The sequence below is a fragment of the Calonectris borealis genome, chromosome 4 (assembly GCF_964195595.1).
Source record: "Calonectris borealis chromosome 4, bCalBor7.hap1.2, whole genome shotgun sequence".
NCBI lineage: Eukaryota > Metazoa > Chordata > Aves > Procellariiformes > Procellariidae > Calonectris > Calonectris borealis.
The window spans coordinates 79,436,764-79,457,597 of record NC_134315.1 but is presented as its reverse complement, the minus strand read 5'-3'; the positions used below and the strand labels follow the sequence as shown (position 1 = coordinate 79,457,597).

Below are 20,834 nucleotides of genomic sequence, written 5' to 3'. Positions count from 1 at the left end.
CTTTTCAGAATGAAGTTTAAATTTCTGTTCATTACAACAGAATGTAGAAGAAAATGCCATTGTACTGCCAGCCTGTGGGCTTGCCAGCACAGTGCAGTGGCAGGGGAGTGTTGCTGACAGCGGTGTGAATCCGGGTTGTAAAGGCAAAATGACCTGAGTGGTGGTAATTAGAGGAGCTGTGATGACTGCAAGAAGAGACTATGCATAAGGGAAAACAGACATTAGACAGCCACTATCTCATAGTGAAAAGTAGAGTGAAGCTGAGAAACAAATTAATAACAACTTCTCTAAAGCATCATTGTCTTTGTTGCATGGTTGTAGTCCATATGGGCTTTTATCGGGAACAGTCAGTGATCACACATACCATATGTGCAGCAGCATCTAAGCTTAGCGAGCTGGAAGTTTGAACTACAAATTTCCTTACAGTTAGTGGTATTAGTATGAGCCAAACTGATATTAATTTTAATTAGAGATGAATGAAGAAAAGGAAAATAATCATTTCCATTTGTTCCACTAAAACCCCCAAATTTCCCTTTTGGCTCCATGTGGAAAACCTTACGTTAACTTTCCAGTGAATTTCTGTTTGTAGAAAGAGAAAGCAGTGGAAATGCCCATGTGTACTGGCAGAAGGAGTCACACTCCGCAGGTAGATGTGATTATTTTGAAAGCAGCTTGTAGATTCGGTAGTTTGTAAACTGGAGAAGAGAATCAGCAACAAAAATCATGCACAAGGAACCACTTGCACAATGCAAATTCAGAAAAGCAAACCTTTAAAGTGACGTAAAGAATTCATGAGCTATTCATCATTTGAAGTATGCTTATTTAAAATATCTGGTGGGTGATCTGTAATAATAATAAAACACTGCTAAATCCAGGTGTCTATTTAGATCATTACAAGCAGATAACAGGGTTGCATTCCAGTAGTGCCTTCCAGGTTTTGAAGTATCTATGAAGAAGTGAGCTCTTCAAATTAAATCCTTATCTGGATCAAAATGAAATACAGGGGCTATACAGGTATATGAGGTCCTTTGGCCTCACTAGGATGTGGCAAGAATGTTTTGTGGCTCTTTCCTGACCTGCATGTGCACTTTTTTCCGCATAGAAATCACGGTATAAAGGGAAGGAGTGGAGGGGACCGGCGCTTGCCCTGGCAGGAGTTGGGCACAGCTACGGCGTGTCCCCAGAGCTGGTGAGCTGCTCCAGGCAGCCCTAGCCTCGGCATGGACACCTCTTCACTGACCCGCGTTCCTTCCAACGCAAGAAGTAACATCACGTCAGAGCAGTGCATTTTGGTAATCTAATACGCTTTGCTTTGTTATCTCTATGCTGAATCCTGCAGATAACGTTTTTCATTCAAGCTTATCTTGCAAAAAGGTAGCCAGTCTGGATTTGAAGAGAACGAGAGATGGAGAAGCCACCATTCCCCGTTCTTTCTTCGTATTAGATTTTAAAGTGTTTCTGAATAGAGATTTTAAGATTTTGGAAAGGGGTGAGTTTGAAGGTATTTATTTCCATTTTCTGTTGCCTGTCTGAAAGGCTATGAAAAACGACTTTGCTTTGAGAGGGAGATATTGAAACCTAAGTTTAAGCACTTAAATTAAGCGGTATGAAAATACACATCTTTCTACGTTGGCTATATGCAGAATTTGGCCACTGCCTTTAGGACAACTGAAAACACCTAAAATGCAAGCACCGGTATAAACATAAAGTAGGTCAGATTCTTCCCTCTCCCGCAAATTTAAGAGCCTTCTCTTCCTTGATAAAAATCTACCAGGCTAATTAGCTTTGCCTTTTCACATAGCACTAACTCTTATATGAGGCAGTGACTAGACAAAACTGGTTTTAAAAAAAGCACACGTGTGTCTGTGTGTGCATTTTTCTGATAGAACTGCAGTGTGTCAGATGCTGAGGAGGAAGATACTGTTTTGAGAACAAACATTTGTCTGAAGCACACCTTCACCCAAATGATTTCTTTTACTGCTGAGGTTGTGTACTGACAGGAAGGAGCTTATTCTGACTATTAAAAAATAGGAAAAAATGATGATGAATCTTTTTCTTTGTCTATATAATATATAAAAAATAATTTATAGTATCATTAGTATGTGTGTGAGGAAAATTGAAACTAGCAAGACACGCTTGGTATCCTGCTGACTAGTTTAGAAACGGGACCCAGTTTTTCTTTATTAGCTCTTTCTCAGTATACTCTCTTGAGTCAGAAATTCTCTCTTAGATGTGAGAACACAGCGTGTGATACAGAAAGGCCTTGATCCTGCCAGGGTTGTGGAAAACTATTAGGGAAGAAGTAAGATTTGCCGAGCACAGCGCAGAGAAGCAGCAGAGTTGCTTTGAATTTTTGTGGTTTATTCCTGTTGAGGCATGCCCCTCATCTCATATCCCCGTAACGCTAGGCTAAGCAATGTGAAAGCTGTTTTCTTTCAAGATGAGTGAGTACCCCTGCAATCTTACTCTATCAGTTGATTGATTAATGTTACAAGTGGAAGGATGATGCTCCAAGATGCTGGAACCGAGCAAGTTGCTTGCTGCAACTGCTCTCCACAGCTGTGGTCCAGACAGTGGTACCTGGAGCTAATTAGCTCCTTGACCCCCTTCTCCCTAATTCCATCTGTTCTCGGGTCTTTAACAAATTTTCTCATATTTTTAGCTTTCAGACATGAGTGATAATAGCTCATTGCAAGAACGGATTCATTTATTCAAGGCTGTTTAAAGATCTGAAAAGGATGTACTTCAAAGGCAGGAAAATGGCACGCAGTGCAGGTGAACAGGGGAGAAAGACATGCAGTCAGATTAAATTACCCCTTCTTCTATATGCAAGCGAAGAAACCAATTTCTGTCTGCCTTTTCAAATGTTTTGCTATAATAGCAAGGGGGAATATAAATTAGGATAGATTTCAGCTGAAAGCCTAGAGCTGAGTTAGGAGAAAGGACAGATCCACTGAGGAGGGGAGGAGGTGGACGGGGATGCATGGCTGGAATGTGTAACTCCTCTGCTTGGCAAAGCTGCCTTATAGAGACAGGGGGTTACCAATGCTGACACTGCATGCTTCTGTTGCAGATATCTAACCTACCATATGCTTTGAATGCAATGAAAAACGTTTCAGTTGCAAATGCAAGTATTGTTGCAAAAAATGTGGAGGTTGGCACGGAATCCCAGTCTGCTGCAAGGACAAAATAAAAATGCTGTATGTTAGGAAGCAGGAGCAGTCATCAAGACTTTCTCTGCCATAGGAAGAGAAAGTAGGCAGGAAGCCTGGAACAGAACTGCCTCAATTTTGTTTAGAGGTGTTACCGATCTTGCTATGAGATTATACAGACAGGATGGCACAGTTTATGCAATGGGATTATCAGCAGGGCTTGAGACCTGATATAAAACGCAGCTAAACCTGAGGTGTGCATACAAATACTGATGTCCTTTTAATATCCTAAATCAATATATCAGGAGGAAGTCACGTAGCAGTACTAGTAAAAGATTATTTGACATTTTTTTGAAACAATACCTGGACATACAACTATATTTCTTTTCTCATTTCCACCCACGTATAAATATTTAAAATACTGGATAAGAATGCAGGATCATTTGGCCCCCTCTGTGACACCACTGATTTTGTTCATTTGGTTTTCCTTTTTTGTTATAGACTTGTACATTGTTGGAGAATAGGGTTTTGGGCATAGCATTGATATTTTTCTTATTTCTGGTTCATCCCCAGGGCTTTAATTGTTCATTTTCAGCAACCTTCTTAATTGGTTTATCTGTTATTAGGATCACCGTGTGAAAGGTTTAGAAAAAAAACAGACTGAGTGTTGTGAAAGAAACATCTGCACCCTTTGTAGGAAAAAATGAAGTGCATGACTATTATGAGAAATGGAAGAATAGTTGGGAGTCTCATTGCCTGTACAGATAGAAAGAATACCGCAAAAGTTAACCTGTTCAGGAATTGAACTGGATAAATTTCATGATACAGCCCAAATATATAAAGAACAGATAGGTATAAAGACAGTCAAAAATGCTACAAAACTTAGGTTATGAATGCTGTAGGTTGTGTAAGACGCTTATATGTTGCATGTTAGGTGGTATTTTCAAATGATATTTTGCGTTCATCTGATAGGTGCCCACTTGAAAGGTATTTTGCCAAGATGACCAAAGGAGGAACTACCAGTATTTAAGAAACCAATTATTTAATGCTGTATGTGTAGGCCCAGCTTGGTATTGTAAATAGGTCTCTAGTCTTTTCCAGGAAAAGTATCTTCACAGAAAATGGCATGTAAACTTGAACTTGCATCTTCGTAATATATAAATGGCTGGCAAATGTGCCATGTGAATGCTTTTCTAAGACTCAAGAGCCTATGATAGGGTCAAGAAATTCCTCTCCTCCTTTTTGAATCGCCTGACCTTTCCCAGAATCCAGTGGCTAAAAGGTCTGTGTCTTAACTACAAGTTCACACGCTGGAAAAACCCATTATTTGTTGTGAACCTGTCTCCTGCTACCTTCAGCTGAGGTTCCCTACCTCTTGTGCTGGAAGAGGGAGCAACTATCCCACCATTTATGATTTTACAGACTATTTTATCTTCCCTCAGACACCCTTCTTCCAGCCTGAGGGTCCAGTCTATTTAACTGCTCCACAGACGGAAACTATTCCACATCTTCGATCTTCTTTCTTTGAACCTTTTCCAAGTCTATCTTGGGGGGAGGTGGGAGGAGGTATGGGATGGACAGATGGAAGAAAGAGGATTGACCAAAGCCGTAGCATTCAAAATGTGGGTGTAAGGGGCTACAGTATGTAATGACGGTCTCTGCTTTGTTCTTTATCCCTTCTCTAATAATTTTTAATTACTATTCTGTTTGTCGTCCTAAGCATTGAGCTGATATTTTTATTTATCTATACTAATTCCAAAATCCTACTCCCAAGCTTACTAATTAGCCTAGAGCCCATCATTTCATATATAAATCTGTGAATCATTGCTGCATTTTTATTTACTGATTTTTGTCTGCCATCTTATTGCCTTAGCACTCATCCTTACAAGGTCTTCAGCTGTGCCATGAGGAGAACCCTGCAACTACCTCCTACCCTTGCTCCTGCTGTGCGTAGGCAGCTCAGAGTAGCTGGGACACAGCCCCTTTCTTGGGATAAAGCTATGGGTGACCACTTACACCCTTCAGGCTCTGTGTTTCCCTGCCTGATATTGCCTGGTCAAATACGAATGCCCCGTATCTTTCTCTTGACTAGGAGTTGTCACAAATAATTGTAGGCAAAATAAAATGTTCCAGCCAAAACTTTCCTTGCATAAATTAATGGGAAAAAAGTGAGAGGATCTTTATAGCCCTATTGCCATGCACTGTTACAGCACTCAGAACCACAGCTTTGTTTAGAGCTCGACAGTGCAATCTACAAACCAGTAAAGCTATTTTGCTGTGATTTTACATAAATTACTGCAGATCACTTCTCACTTATGATGTTTTAATCCTCTTTTGATTGCTATTTCTGCCATGAAACAACAGCTCCTTCACCTAGCCTCCAAAACTGAACTTGTTTTAAAGGATTTTACATAGTTGTGACAGTAACCAGAGCCATAAAGGAAAAATAATTAAATGATTTTTAAAATTTTTTTTTAAAGATAAAACTCATTGTCACCCACCACCATTGTATCAGAATCATTGACATTTAGGACAGAAAGCATATCTGGGTATACAAAGCATTTCCTATTAAGTTGTCTACGTTGAAATGATAAACTCGCTAATTAGGTTATTCCATTCTATCTCTTCTTATGGCTCCCCAGTCTGTAGTATTTTTATGAATAGTTCATGCTGTGGTGTACTTATTAATACACTTCTGCAACCTAAATGGCATAATTAGTTGCATTTTTATCTCGAAGGTTCAATTAAAAAGTAGTCTAGTAGGAGGTAGGATTCCCAATTACTGAGTGTGGGAAAGACAGCTATTCTGTTCTCACTGTCTTTCATCGCAGACATAATTCAATCAGTCTTTTTCCCAAATAAAATGTAGCTTTTCATCCCTGCGGAGGAAAGAGAGAGGTCATAGAGACCTGTGGAGACCATATATAATGATGGCTATTTTTACCTCCGCTTTTCTTTAAAGATACAATTAAATCTGTAGTACACTCAAATTGCAGACACTCTGTACACTGTCTTGCAGACAAGACAGAAAAAGAAATTATTTTCATTGCTGTTTATTGTAATTGAAAACTATTAATTTTTCTATTTCACGTTCATTAATCAGGCCTTTAGAAGTAATACGAAATTAATTTACATTTTATTTCTTACAAGTGTTTCACTCTTGTGAAACTTGTAAATAGATACCACGACTCTTTTAGAAAATGTCAGAACATTTTGACAGATGTAAATCTGTAACTTAATATTCGTAACTTAAAACTCCAGATATAATTTCCAAGGACAAGAATTGTGAATAGTGTTAGGGGTTTATTAGTAGTCTGGTTTTCTTCTAGTGAAGTATTCACAATAGTTATTGTAAAACTGAGCTTTCAAAGCTAGAATATTTTCCATTAATGCTTGCAAATGAATTGCACTAAAGAAAAACAAGAAATAACGGCAGTTGCATTTACTGAAGAAACTTAGCCAGCCTCTCTGCTGGAGCAGTGCTAGAGGACTTGGTCTTGTGTACATGGGAAACTCCCCACATTAAAAGGTATTTTATAGCTGCCAAGTCTTTGCTTTTCACACAGGAGGCAGCTTGAAGAAGACAATGAAGCCATAAATGAACCAGCACATTGAGCAATAATTTCATGTTCAGTCCTACCAAGTAGGACTGCGTGCCTCTTGAGAGATGCAGCATTCCTATCTCCCACAGACAGTCAGTTTTGGCCCAGCCCGGCAAATACCCCAGAGCAGGAAAGGTTCAGAGTCGTCTGTGGGGCCATGGAAACCAGGGGGATTTCTCACAGAAATAGGTGTTTGCAAGATGGGGTCGCTAGTTATACCACAATGAGGGAGGCAAGCAACATGATCTCGCTGCAATGGGTGTGTTATTAATTATGATCCTGTCGTAGTCAGTGGAGGCTTATTTTATTTATGTACTTACTTGATTCTATTTATAAGATGCAAATTGCACAATATTTAGAAAGTAGTGTTTTAAATGATACTGGGTTCTGGCTGATCCTATTTCCTTTGAATTCAGTGAAAGTGTAAGAATAATGCTAAGTTATTCTGAAAGGTTTTGGTGTTGTTTTTTTTTTAACTAATTATAAATATATAGCCCCTTTTTGGACCAAATATGTGCTCATGTATTAGGAGGCCATATCTAGGGTCAAATCCTGAAAAGTCTTGTGGTTGTACCTTGTTTATGCCCAGCAGGCTGACTCTCCATGGATGCAGATGTAATAAATCCCATTACATGTGGGCTACGTCTAGGAGGTGTATATCCTGTAGCTGGGATGGACTCAATTGCTAGTATTGTTTTATACATGTACCTGCAGCTCAGTATGGTGATGCAGTTAGTTCTAGTTTTGCAACAGACTGTAAGGTCACAAAGTAGGGTTTTGAGGGCTCACGTCTAAAGTCTGAATAAAGCAAATCCCTTCAGTGAAAAGACAAGGGTAAAAATCTAAAATGTTAAACATTTCTTTTTAACTGAATTGGTTTTCCCCACTCATTTTTTCCAAGAAGACACAAAGCCAAACACTTAATTTTTTAGCCCTTTCAGTTTGACGTATTAGGTGAGGTGTACCCACTAGCTGAGGGTACACACCTACATTAGTCTCATCCACATCTCTGCATTATATCCAGATTACTCCTTTTGAGGCATGAAATGGATTTGCAGGATTTCTGACAAAAATGCCGATGTTAAGGAACCTTATTTTTAAAAGAATAAAAATATGCATCTATCTACAGCTCTTCACAAAAATATTTTTATTAAATATTAGTCTATCTCCATATGATTGTTGTTTTCATGAAAGAAAGTCTTGGACCACGTAGCTTTTTTCTCTGTTAAACATTGGTTTGAGTGTGTGTATAGAGTAGTTCCTGGGCCTCTTTCCAAATCATATAAACTTTTTCCTTAAAAGATTTGAAAATGGGCATAATTTAAGATCACAAGGTATTTTCCCTAATAAAACGTTCCCAAGATTATATCATGGTTTGGCAAAATAAACAGTATTTAATTCTTTGGCTCTTTTTATAGAGAATTCATTACAGACAGATTTCAGATTGGGGCACGGTTCGCCGGTGAGAGTGATAGACTTCAAGCGTGGCTCTTTTGCTGTTTTGAGACTGCACACAGTGTCAATAGAGATTTTGTGGGATTTGAAATTAATTTAATGGGATTTTATACTCTTCTCTTGAAGTGAGACAATAAAATGAGGCAAGAATTTTCCTGGACAAGATGCTTCTAACATCCCACCTCACCTTCTGACATGGCTTTTGGAATCGTTGTCCTTGAGTTGTTATCCGCCCTTTGTTTCTTTACCCAGCCATCCTCTCTGAAATGCAGGCGCTGATTCTGCAGTCACGTCAGCATCATCCCTCCTCTTACTTTGCACTATAGATTGCATCACAGGAGCCCTAAAAGTTTGCATGCAAAAGCAAGTCAGTTCTTGACACACTCTTCTCTTAACTATATATACATATTTACATTTTATTATGTTTACATGTTTACACAAATTCACATATGTGCATTTTATATATTTTTTATACATTTGCATGCTCAACTAGCAGCGTGTTTTTGTTACTTTTTCAAGCTGCATATGTGGCACTTTCAAACTGCAGATTAAATACCAGCCTGAATACTGTGACAGCCTCACAGACATGCTGTCTTGCTTTATGTATATATAGGTGTATGGCTTAGATACAATTATGGGACTATGGCAGAGTAATATATCGTATTACTATTAACTATCCCCTCATTATAGAAACATTAAGAAAAGCTGTAACATAAGAACCGTAACTGGCAGTATCTAAACAGAACCATAGTAAGTATAAAGAAAGGGTTGGAAATTTCTATCGCAGTAGGCATGTCATAACCAATTCTTTTGGGGACATAAATTGTTGTCTAGGATTTAAAACTTCAGAAGTGTAGAGTCCATGATTGCCATCACCGCACGACTGTAGAAACAGCCTGGCAATGTAGATGACTAGAACTTTGCATACAACTTATTCCTTCCACATCCGTGTACAGTTCACCATCAAAAACAATGCATCCAAAACCAATGGTCTGTACACCAAATAGCAAACATCTCAGCTGATGGAAAGAGAGGGACATTCAAATACTTTCAGAAAGCTAGGCCTTTGGCGTAATGAAAGTGAACATTTAAGCTGTGGCTAAAGTCCACGCTATTTATTCCTACTGCAGTGAGAAAATAGCCTTAAATGTTTAATCCAAACAAGAGCTGTGGTCACTTCATCGAAGAGGAGACTACACCCATACAACAATGAAACAAAGCAACAGCATCTCCTTCTGTGAGATTCACACCCATCAGCATGAGTTTTATATTTTTGTATTTTCTAATGTCTTTGCATTTGTATCTGTGAATAAGGTAATAAAAATAAACATTAAAATACATGACACAATATACCAGTCTAAAGTATCACAATAAAATGAAAGCCGACAAGACCCAACACTAGAGAACGTGAGTCATGTAAGGCCTGCAGGGGAACAAAAGGGAGATCTGTCTTTGTTGGCTTTCATTTACTATACTGTTCTAACGAAGTCCTAAGCATAATGAAGGCATCTGCTTTTGGCTAGCTCTGCAAGACCTAATGGTATTGTAGATGCACTGTGAAGAGTTTCAAGCCAAGGTAGGCAGAAATTGTGGCAGCGATTTGTGAGCGTGCTGCAGCAGCACTTCAATATGGACCGGTGTGATGACAGCGGGGTCACTTTGTTGTCTGTAAAATATTCCAAGTTTTATTTATAAAAGCAAGGAGCTCAGACAAAGCAGGACCTAGCTTTCTGAGAGAGACTGTTTTTTTTTAAATTCTTCCCTTCCAGGGTGGAGAAAAAACCTGCCCATTCTGGAAAGATATCTGCAGTGTTTGGATTTTGATCTCTCTATTCAACCTTTCAAACACCATCTCCTCAAAACAGCACAGAAGACCTGCTGCAGCTAGTATCAAAAGGTAACATGCTTTGCTAAAATATATATACTGAATCTTTTTTTTTTGTATTTTGAAATGAAAGTGCAAAAAGCCTCTATGCAGTACAGGAAAAAAAGGGCTATGTTCTATTCTGCTGATGAAAAGATACATCTTTTCCTGGCTTGCTTTATGGATGACTTATTTCTGATACAACACATTCAATTTTGGTCCTTAAAGGTGATCTCTGCCTTCCCTCTCACCCTCCCCAAACCAACAGGCCTTTTTGAATTACATAAAACCTTCGTTTCAAAAATAATTTCCTTGGGTGGGTTCTGAACCTTATCTGAGATGTGTTGGCGAAGAATGGAGAAAATACACTCCAAAACAAAGGAGTTTCATCAAAAATACTAATGAGAAGCCAGTAGCTGGTTTGCAAAGTCATTGAATGGCAATGACTGAAAGGGGCATGACTAGATATCCAGTTTTTTTAAAAAGATTTTACCTATCATTCTGAATGACCTACAAACTAGCAGAAATCATTTAATCCGTCACTGACGGATGGTAACTATCCTAAGAGGCAGTCATTGGATTTGTCTGTAACAGTTCATGGAAATCTCAGAAAATGTAAGGCCTCGTCAAGAAAAAATGAAGGGAGTTCGGAGTGCTGAAGGTCAGTTTACAACAGCTTGCAGTCTAGGGAAGTGACAATATTTTTCTTGAGTAACCCTGCAAACAAGGGCATTTGAATAGTCATTCATTAATATAATATAACTATTAGTTAAAGTTTAACAAGTCAGCCTACGTATGCTGCTATGCTTTGTGACATTTCATAGCAACAGTGCTTGAAATATTTACTTATTGTTTCCTTACCATTAATAATGAAATACCCAAGATCCCATTTGCATTTCCCTTCTGTTAAACAAACCACACTCACTTGTAGATTTAAATGGGCCACATTTTCTGTCGGGAGCTACCAGAGATTTCAGCTATTTTTATGTGGAGCAGCTTACCCTAATGTCAGAGTGAAATTTATGTAGTTATGGATTTGCTTCTGGCTTCTTCAGTGAAAGTTTCATATGATTTATTTCATAAGCTTGTTGCTTTCTGTTTCATAATCCAAAAGGTTGTATCAGAGAATAGTTGATAGGAAGCTGGGTTTGCTCACCAAGGGGTGTATTCTTTGCAGAGCGTATGCCTGAGCATACTGGAATGTGGGATCACATTTCTAAATACAGATATTCAAGTATTAGGTGTCAAAATAGAAGTGACCTAATTTACAGTGTCGTAAAGGTTTGCAGCTTTATTGAGGTGAGCAGGTAAACCCCTGAGCTTTCTAGTGAACAGCTCAAGCTCTCGACTGTAAGTTGAAGAGGAAACTATTGTTGGTGTAAATCAAATTGATTAAAGACACAATGAAAGTAACAAGTCCAGTGTATAGGCACACATCCCTCTTCTACCCTACATGGCAAAGAGGCAGCAGAACAATCTCACCAGATGTAACAACATCTCCTTAAGTGTGAGGCTATGGCACCATCTACGGGTGAGAGGGCTGTCCAAACCGCTTGTTCCAATTTCCCCTTCTCTTGAATAGGAATTTGAAAAAACCACAAAAGCATTGCTGTAATTTTGGTTCCAGGTGTTTGCCAGCTATGCTTTTTGTCATTCAACTGAGGTTGTTCAGTGCAGCATAAATAGCTGAATCAGGCTGCTCCTCCTTAGTATTGCTCTCCCTGGGCTCCTTACCCTGGGCTGATGAGACATGCTCTGGGTGCTGTCCCAGGCTTGCTTCGCCCCCATCTCCTTAGCCCCGGGGGCCTTGGGTCCAGCCTGAACTCCAGCTACGCTAGACATAAATCCTGACTGTGTTTCTATAATTTCAAAAGCTCCTACAGGTCCAAGGCAATAGTCCTTTCATATTTTCTAAGAAGAGTTGCTCTCACCACAGTTGCAATCAACCGACCTTTCCCAAATGTGAAATGATGTTGACCAACATTTATTGGTATAGCCTAACCTAGCATTCAGAATTATCATGTGCAGCCAGGGACAGATACTCCTTGATGTCCCAAGTGAGTGGTAGGGGATATCAAAAGGCAAAGCAGCTTCTGTGTTTGCATGGCTTCTGAGTGCCTCTTCAAGTGCTGCTGTGTCTAGTCTCTTGAGAAATACGTTTTTGGTCAAAGTCACATTGATTCGATATACAAAACCACAAGGGACCAATTCAAATAGCAGTGCAAAATGGTAGAGGTGTTAATAGATCTGGCAGGTATAAGGAATAATGTTCCTCTTGTAATCTTTTTCTCTTGCACAACATTCATGTGAAGTATCAGCAAAGGTGATGTGAAGGTATAAAAAGTAGGGCCAGCTCCGAGAACCTAAAGCTTGTGTTTCTGTGCTTTCTGTCTCCGGGAGCTCCCACCCCCGCCAGGCACCGGCCCCCCCTGCCGCCGCCGGTATCTCCCGCCTCCGGTCCTCCACTCTGTCACCGCAGCGCGGACTGGAAGAGCTGAGGGGGACTTATGGACACTGCCTTCTGCCTTTGCTTTTTTTTTTAAATTATTTTTTCCCCACTGGCATTCTTTGGGAGCTTGAAGCGAGGCGGAGAAGGCACCTGATTTCAAAGCAGTCCCTGCCGGCGGCGCGGGCTTGCTTTCCACGGTGAATCTTTAGGCTTTCACAGAACCGCTACCTCGTCCGTGCCCCTTCCCGCAGGCAGAGCGTGGCCTGGACAACACGGAGTCGTCCTTCCCCTCCCTGGGCAAACGCCTCCGTGCGCTCCAGGTTCCTTGGCGAAGGAAGGTAAACGACGCGGAGGAGCTGCCGGGAGTCGGACCCCAAGCACGACGGACGTGACACCGCAGCGCCCCGGCGCATGCGCGGCAGCGGCACCCCGGGCGAGATGGCGGAGGAGGAGTGAGTGTGGCGGCGCGGCGGGTCGGGTATCCGCCGTCATCCGCGGGGACTGCGCGGTCGGGGGGCTGGCGGGGGGGGTCGGGGTGCGGTGCTGCTGGGTGTGACCGGCTTCTCCCGCCCCGCAGGCCGAGGCGGCGGATCCCGCTGGTGCCGGAGAACTTGCTGAAGAAGAGGAAGGCCTACCAGGCCATCAAGGCCACCCAGGCCAAGCAGGCGCTCCTCAGCAAGCGGAAGGTAGGGGCAGGCCGCGGGGGGGTCCCGGCCCGGGGGTGCAGCCGGGAGCTGACGGGGCGGAGGAGTTGGCGTTGTCCGGCCGTCTGCGGGTGGCGGCCGGCTGGGAGAGCCTGGTTGTAAGGGGGTGAAGCGCGGGGTGGATCTGCAGTGCTCTTGCAGCTGTCCGTACTTGCGTTTCGGAGGAGGGAGTCGTAATTCCGTGCGATCGTACAAATGATGTGAGTGATCGGCTTCCTCTGCGAGAGGGGATGCCGGAGCTCCGCGGGTGGGCAGCGGAGGGAGTCAGCTGAGACTGTGTTGGTACTGTGATGATTCCCAGGGTTATGTCTGAGGGGAAGCTTGAATTCATCTCACCGCTTCAGTTGTTGAGCATCTTCCCCATGTATTTCTGAGCCCTTTAAATAGGACAAAACTTTTTGGGTTGTTATACTGAAACACAAATTTATTGAAGACTGTGAGTTGTTCCTGTTAGATCAGTGATTACCAGGGTGCGTGTGTGTATAGCCACGCGTGGTAAAATGTAATGCTGCTGAGTTGTTTGTGCAACCATGGGATTACACTGTTTGAAACCAGTTCACCTTTGCACTGTAAACCTTCACGGAGACATTGTGCTTTTCTGAGAGTGTATTTAGAATTAGCTATCTATCGTTAGCTAGATAAATCTGTTAGAGCATAGACAAGTCATCGTGAAGCCTTTTTCTGTGTATAGGGTGACACATGTTGCTAATGCAGAGACTCCCTGTGCACAGTGTGTGGTTTCCAGAAGAGGAAGGCCTACCTCCTCTGGCAGAGCACAGCAAACCTTTCTATTTCAGAATTTGAGACCTGTTCTGCTGTATCTCAGCTAATATAGCAGGTGCCTGTCTTGGAAGTGGCTTAAAGCTTTCCCAGTGAATCTGTTTCTGTGGAGTTGGTGAGATTATGTGCAAAACTCCTGCCGTTTTTGTTAGATACTGTGTTTATGTTTTTAAATATATCAATGGCTTGCTGTATTTCCAAGGTGGAAGTGGAAGCCTAAGCAATAATGTTAAATAGTCACCTTTTAAGATTCTCATTAGAAAAATGACCCTAGTGATGAGATTTTGATTAGGTCTGCCTGCTTTGAAAATTCAAACCAATTTCATGGGTGATTTACAAGGTGAAATAGAACAGAAGACATATAACATTAGATTCTTAAATTTAAAAAGCCCTAATAATTTAGCCAGTAGTGGGTCTAAAATGTTATTGGGTAACTGCCATACACATTCAGCTCCTATTCATGTGAGAAATCACTATGATTTAGGTGGATGTACTTGTTCCTGAGCTAAGGATAGGCATTTAAACATGTTTTTAATTTAAAAAAAGCTTTAAATTTTCCCATAATTCTGAGAAGATTTTTGTTTTTTTTTTTTTAAAAAATGAGCTGGATGTTCTGTGTTTAAATTAGTAATACTTAATAATTATTTGAATGCTTGGATTTTTTTTGCATGTGTGCCTTTATAGAAAAGGACTTTAAACCCAGTTATTTTCTGTTGGATGGTAATTTTGAGTCACACTAGGGTATTGCTGTAGTATTGGTTTTACCCAGACACATATGTTGTGTCTGGCTTTCCCAGTGATCAGCTGAGCTCTCTGTATAGTTGTGAAGATCTGTGTGTCGGTGGCTGCAAATGCTTCCATTTGATTTCTCCTATGCCTAAGAGTATCCTAGGTCTTGCTCTGTTTTTTCTAATTTTTTTTTTTCTGGGGAAAAACTCTTTGTCCACTGTTCATAAATTATAACTAGCTGCTTGTAAATTCATATGTTGTCCCTCAGTTCTGTCTCCCTTTGGCTTAGATTATCAAATTTACTTTCTTCTTGCTGCCTCCAAAACTGAAAGAGCATAGTTCATCAAGTTCTGAATTTCATTTGGCCTTTGAGATGCAGACCTCTCAGACCGTTGGGAAGAGTGATAATTTCTTATGCTTTTGTCTTTAGCACCAGAAGGGGAAACAAATCCAATTTAAACGCCTTGAGGCTTTTGTTCGAGATTCATGGCGCAAACACCGAGATGACGTCCGGCTGAGGCGCATGGAGCAGAGACCTGGACAGACGGCCGAACCCCAGGAGCACAAACTAGCCTTTGTTGTGCGGATTGTAGAGTAGGAAACTTTTATTACTCCTTACCTTTATTATTGCTACTATTTGTAGCTGTCGTATCATTTCTAAGCGAAGGAAGGGTGATCAACCCGGACATGTACCCTTGTAGGTAATCTGAAACCTTTTGTTGCTGTATTAGAGAAATGTGGTTACTAATAGTATTTTATTTCTGACTCAGTATTAAGGGAGTGAGTAGGAGGGTAAGAAGAGTGATTGAGTTGCTGCGGCTGAGAAAAAATTTCACTGGAACATTTGTTAAACTGACTCCTTTATCGCTGAAGATGCTGCGGATTGTGGAACCTTACGTGGCCTGGGGGTAAGTACAAGTCCCATGACTTGACAGTAGCTTTTTGATCCTTCATCTGGTATAACAAATCCATAGCTGACTTTTCCAGTAATGATCAAAACTTTGTCAACTTTATATCTAAAACTTGTTATTGTCCCTTTTCTCATTGTTCTAAACATAACTTGGTTACTTTCCCACCTCTATACAAAGAAGTAGGATGGGACTTCGTGCTGCATCATGTCTCTCTGTTACCGAATCTGATTTTTGTTTATGCACAGACACCCTAACCTGAAATCTGTACGAGAGCTCATCCTGAAACGGGGCCAAGCCAAGATTAAGAAAAAGAGGATGCCTCTGACAGACAATATGCTGATAGAAGAACATCTAGGTGAGGAAGAGGGTGAGAAAATGAAGTGGATCGAGGGAAGAGGCGGATGTTGAGAGTTTGTAATCTGACCTAAGAGGGAGGGGAAGAAGAAAAATCTTGCAAGACTTGTATATGGAGGACTGGCAATTCTGGAGTAGCATGAGGAAAGATGATAGAGTTGGGCATCTCGTGTATATGTCGTTTGTAGGGAGCTTTTTGTTGTTTTATTGGGTGTTTTTATTTTTTTTTTCCCTGCAGGCAACTATGGTATTATTTGCCTGGAAGACCTCATTCATGAAATCTACTCAGCTGGGAAGCATTTCAAAAAAGTCACAAACTTTCTATGGCCATTCCATCTGTCAGTGGCTCGGCATGCTTCACGTAACAAAGTGGGTTTCCTCAAGGAAATGGGTAAGCCTGGCTGCAGAGGTGAAGCAATCAACCAGCTTATACGTCAGCTGAACTAGCCAGGTGAGGAATATCTGTTGTGTAACTTCTAAATCTTATCCTTTATCCGATTTCCTAAGAATAACTATACTGCCATCAGAGATGAGGGAGGGTCCTTTGTTTTTGATTCTTCACCCTGCAGAAGTGACCCACAAGGTAGGGGAAACTAGTGAAACTAGGTCCTATTAGGTATCAGCAAATCCTACCAGACAACTTCATAAAGGCTTGACTTCTGGGAGATTACATTCATGTGACTGTTTTTTTTTCTTTCTTTCCTGTTCTTCAGGGTTTTTCTGAAAACTTCAGGATTTATAACCTGTTCCTTTTTACCTGTAGTTTTCATGGACATCATCTCTATGCAATGATATACTATGTCTCTTGGCTGTTGGTGCCTCTATAAAAAAAGAAAAAATACACAGATGATGATGGAGATGGACTTTGGGCTGGTCCTTCTTCAAGAAGAAGATAAATTGTATTTGGTACAAGAAAGAAGTGACTTGAACTTCCTGGAGCAATCTGACTTCTGTTTTTTTTATACTCGTTACTGCTGGCTCTGTACCAGTCACCTCCTCATCTCATCTTTGGTATAAAGCAGTGGTTGTCAGTTCCTGATTTAAATTTCTGTTACAGTTGACTTGCACTCACTGGTTTCATCCAGTCTCCCCAGGGGAAGTGCTTGAAGTTGCACTCCTTGAAGTGCACCTCCTTCTAGGTGTAAAGGGGTAGTGCAGTCACCTGTTTAAGAATATTGCCGACAGGTGGAAGAAAACACTAGGTATTCCTCTGTTACTGCCGTGCAAGCCCCAGTAGTGAATAATGCAATGTTTTTTCTTTGAAGTACCTGGATTGTATTTATTTTAAAAAGCCATGATTTTGTGCTACTGATTTACAAAAGGGCTGCATTTTCACTTCTACTAGATTGGGGCTGCTGGAGAGAACTATTTCCTGGAAAGCTCGGCAACTTTGTAGTACAGTGGTGGATTATGTGTAATCAACGTTTTTTAAATAAACTTTTGAAATTATACTGTTATAACAGGAAGAGTCATACGTAACTCTAGAAAAGTAGGAAAAGTTAAATACTCTGACTGAAGTGAATTTGGTGAAGGAAATGAACAAAAACATGGAAGAGCCTGAAAGTTCTATTAACACATTTTTAAATCCCTAATTTCTTCCAGTACAAAAGTGTGTGAAGAATGCAATGAGAGTCCTATGCTGTTTAACAAATATGGAAGGCACTGTGCTTAATCATTAAGTCCTGTGACTGTTTATACTGTTATTTGAAGACTTAAGTGGGAGCAAACTATTAATCCATGAATGGATTTCATATTGACTCCACAACACTTGTTTTGAGACTCGGAGGAAACAGTTAAAGAAAGAATGTAAGTAGAATGCCTTTAGGGTATTAGTTCTATGACAGTTATAAACTAAGATGTAGCATTCATAAAACCATCTAAAATATGAAGTACTACAGGCTCTGAATTAGAGAACACTATACAATTTCAAGCTTTATTCTGTAAAACAAGAATACAAACAGAAAATTCTTGACAGACATTAGAGACATACACCAACTTAGAACAACACCATTCCCAGAACTAGAGTCCAGCAGTCATTAATATGCAAGGCTTCATATATTTAAGACTTTGCTGATAAACAGCTGCTTTCACTGTGAAGAGGTAACTTCAGAATTGTTCTGTTGATTCATTTTAGGATTGTTTCTGGTAATAAAACAGTCCAGGCTTTTAACATGAAGAACTGTCATGTCAGGAGTGAGATTTTTTTAGTGCCAGAGAGAACTTAAGCCTGCTAATAGAATGCAGTTTATGATAATCTTAAAATATTCAATTACAGAATCTGAACACAAGTCTAGCAATTAATCCTAGATTTTGGCAGTTTTTCTAGTGCATGCAGTAGTTTAACACATCAAATAGTTTAGCTCATACAGTTTAAGAAAGAATTTGTAACTATCATTACAAATACCTTATTTAGACCTCTTTAAAAACAATGCCAGCTTAGTCTAGTGTTACACCACGTTATCACAGACAAACCCGTTGCCTTTTCTCCGTATGCTTCAGCAAGAGCAACAGTAATGATGTGTTCATGACTTAGCTGCACTATGAACAGAAACTATACAAGGGGACAGGATATGTACAGAAACCCTATGTCTTAGGGAAAGGAATCCTTTTTGTAAGCCACCATACTATTTACTTTGTGGATTGTAGTAGTGAAGGAACGAAGACGAACCTCTTCCGAATTGGCTATGAATTGTGGTCCTGACTCTTCCCACTTTTCTGGCACCGCCAAATCTTTATCTGTGTATATCAGCAAGTCAAAGGCACCTGTACAAATTAACAGTAACGCATGCATAAGAAAATGGCATATTTGAAGTTAAAAGTGCATCTTCTAGAACTTGACACGTACCAAGGTTCTCAGAAATGACACTGATACTAGTTATGTGAAAAGAAATAGTAGTTAAAACATGAAAATAAGTCCTGGTTACATTCACGTGTAGCCTTTTTAGTTTTCTCAAGCGTGATGTGAATTTTTTTTTTAAATGTTAAAATGTGAAGCTGAGCTCTATGTAACATTTCATATAGACTCAATGGTTATTTATACAAGCCTGTCCACAGCTACAGTCACAAAATAATTTATTATTTATGAAAACTTACACTCCTCAGAGTACACATACTAGTTTCATTAAGTTAGTTAGAACCCTGGGTTCTGCCCTGATCTCAGTCTAACAAAACGCTGTCTCAGAAATGTGATGGTATATGACATGTAATTAAAAAGCCTCAGGAAATTAGCAGAAAATATTTTCTAAAGTGAAAAAGTTATTGAGGTTTTCCAAAATAAGCGTTTAATTTCTTTACTGAAGTTAGGAATACTCACAGGCAGTTTCCAACAGTGGCAGAAAAGTTACTGTGGCAGTTATTTGTCTGATAACAGATCGAATTTCATCCTGAATAGCTTTCTGAGATTTTTCTCGCGGTGCACTGGAAAAATAGGAAAACTCTGGTAAGAAAGAAAACTTCTACTATACTGACAGTTTTCTTTAAATACAGTTCTCTCTATTAAGCTCTGTTGGTCTGTTTGCTATAGGGTTTTTTTTATAGTAGTGATGCTCTTTTAAGCCCTAGGTAGACAGGCTTAGAAAAGTTAAATGATAGTCGGTTTCCCTTTATTGTTGTTTGTGAAGCTTCACAGTATTTGTAAGGAATGTTACATTTATTCTCAGTCCGGAATGGATCAGAACATTTTGGCATAACAACAGGAAAGCAGTAGTTCTTCAGGGCATGTACCCGATAAAGGATTTTATATACTTTGTTGAAGATTAAAAACCAAGTTTTGATCTGATGCTTTAAAAAAAAAAATCAATACCTGAGGATTATGTATGTTTCAATCATATATTGACTGGTTTACAGACAAATAGAAGGAATAGCAGTAGGAAAGGTGGTAGGTTTGGTAAGGTTTGAAGGAACATCTTCCATGCTCATACTGAGAAAAGGCGCTCTCAGCTGCTCTGAGGAACCAGAACAGCGCTGATGCACATGGCATTTATCTTGTGCCTGCGCAGCTACTAGGCACAGGGAAGAGCAGGTGTAGAGGAACACTGTTACTCACCTCTCATCCTTTGCAGTTTTGTCACACTCTATGTCAAACTGCCACCGCTCCAGAACCTCATTGTTTTCGATGCTGGAGATGACCACCACCAGGCGCTGCACAATACACTTGTACAGCCACTCTGAAAGAAGCCACAGCAGTTGCTTGCAGTGCGACAAAGATAAGAACTATCAGCCGAGACACAACAAGGAGGGCGCAGCAGCCTCCCGCCAGCGGCACTAGCTTGGCACTTTGAAGAAGCCCCCTCAGCTCCCCGGCCCGGCCCCCCGCGCCCCGCCACCTTTCATCTGCTCCACCACGTTGTTGAGGTAGTTTTTCAGCTCGGGGTCGGTGGTGATGAGGAGGGTGAGCCCGTACTTCTGGACGCGGGTGAAGGTCTCAGGGGGGTAGATGCCCCGCTGGTAGAGGATGCTGTTGATTCCATAGGCTGCGACACGCGGAAGGGAGGGGGGGAGGAAGGTGTGCGTGAGGCGGCCGGCCCCCCCACCCCGCCGGCGGCCATATCGCCCCGCAGGAGGCCTACCAGCCGCGCGTCCTCCCACCCACCCCGCTCCCCGAGCCTCCCCCCCGCCCTCGCAGCCCCTTACAGAAAAACTCGGCGACGATCTCGGCACTGCCCCGCAGGGTGATGCCCTGCTGGTCCCGGCCGAGCTGCTTGGCCATGGGGGCTGCGCGGCCGCCGCTTCCCCGCCGCCCGGTTCAAATCGAGCCCCGCCCCGCCACGACGCCCCTTCCCGGCTCGTCAGCCCGCCGCCGCGCACGCGCGCTAGCGAGGCCGCGCCTCCCCCT

General features: G+C 41.2%; 2 protein-coding genes across 2 annotated transcripts; one reads left to right on the top strand and one right to left on the bottom strand.

The window, feature by feature from the left end:
* Positions 1-12,872: 12,872 nt before the first annotated feature.
* On the top strand, positions 12,873-17,460 carry RPL7L1 (ribosomal protein L7 like 1). The gene is made up of 7 exons (XM_075150261.1): positions 12,873-12,974; positions 13,100-13,208; positions 15,166-15,329; positions 15,506-15,643; positions 15,892-16,001; positions 16,239-16,451; positions 16,714-17,460. The coding sequence occupies exons 1-6, from the start codon at positions 12,934-12,936 to the stop codon at positions 16,445-16,447; spliced, it is 771 nt and encodes a 256-aa protein (XP_075006362.1). The 5' UTR covers positions 12,873-12,933; the 3' UTR covers positions 16,448-16,451; positions 16,714-17,460.
* Positions 17,461-17,920: 460 nt separating this feature from the next.
* On the bottom strand, positions 17,921-20,829 carry MAD2L1 (mitotic arrest deficient 2 like 1). Its single transcript, XM_075150262.1, has 5 exons — positions 20,633-20,829; positions 20,326-20,472; positions 20,046-20,166; positions 19,314-19,417; positions 17,921-18,763 (listed from the first exon to the last, which is right to left on the bottom strand). Exons 1-5 carry the CDS (start codon positions 20,706-20,708, stop codon positions 18,591-18,593), a joined length of 621 nt encoding a protein of 206 aa, XP_075006363.1. The 5' UTR covers positions 20,709-20,829; the 3' UTR covers positions 17,921-18,590.
* Positions 20,830-20,834: the final 5 nt, after the last annotated feature.

Bases quoted from the DNA above. Each gene is read 5' to 3' on its own strand.
- MAD2L1 (XM_075150262.1), bottom strand. From the start codon at position 20,708: ATGGCCAAGCAGCTCGGCCGGGACCAGCAGGGCATCACCCTGCGGGGC. The intron at 20,473-20,632 runs GTAAGGGGCTGC...CGCGTGTCGCAG, and splicing joins GATCGTCGCCGAGTTTTTCT to CCTATGGAATCAACAGCATC. The intron at 18,764-19,313 runs GTGAGTATTCCT...TAATTTGTACAG, and splicing joins GCCACTGTTGGAAACTGCCT to GTGCCTTTGACTTGCTGATA.
- RPL7L1 (XM_075150261.1), top strand. From the start codon at position 12,934: ATGCGCGGCAGCGGCACCCCGGGCGAGATGGCGGAGGAGGA. The intron at 12,975-13,099 runs GTGAGTGTGGCG...CCCGCCCCGCAG, and splicing joins GGCGAGATGGCGGAGGAGGA to GCCGAGGCGGCGGATCCCGC. The intron at 15,330-15,505 runs GTAGGAAACTTT...TTTCTGACTCAG, and splicing joins TTTGTTGTGCGGATTGTAGA to TATTAAGGGAGTGAGTAGGA.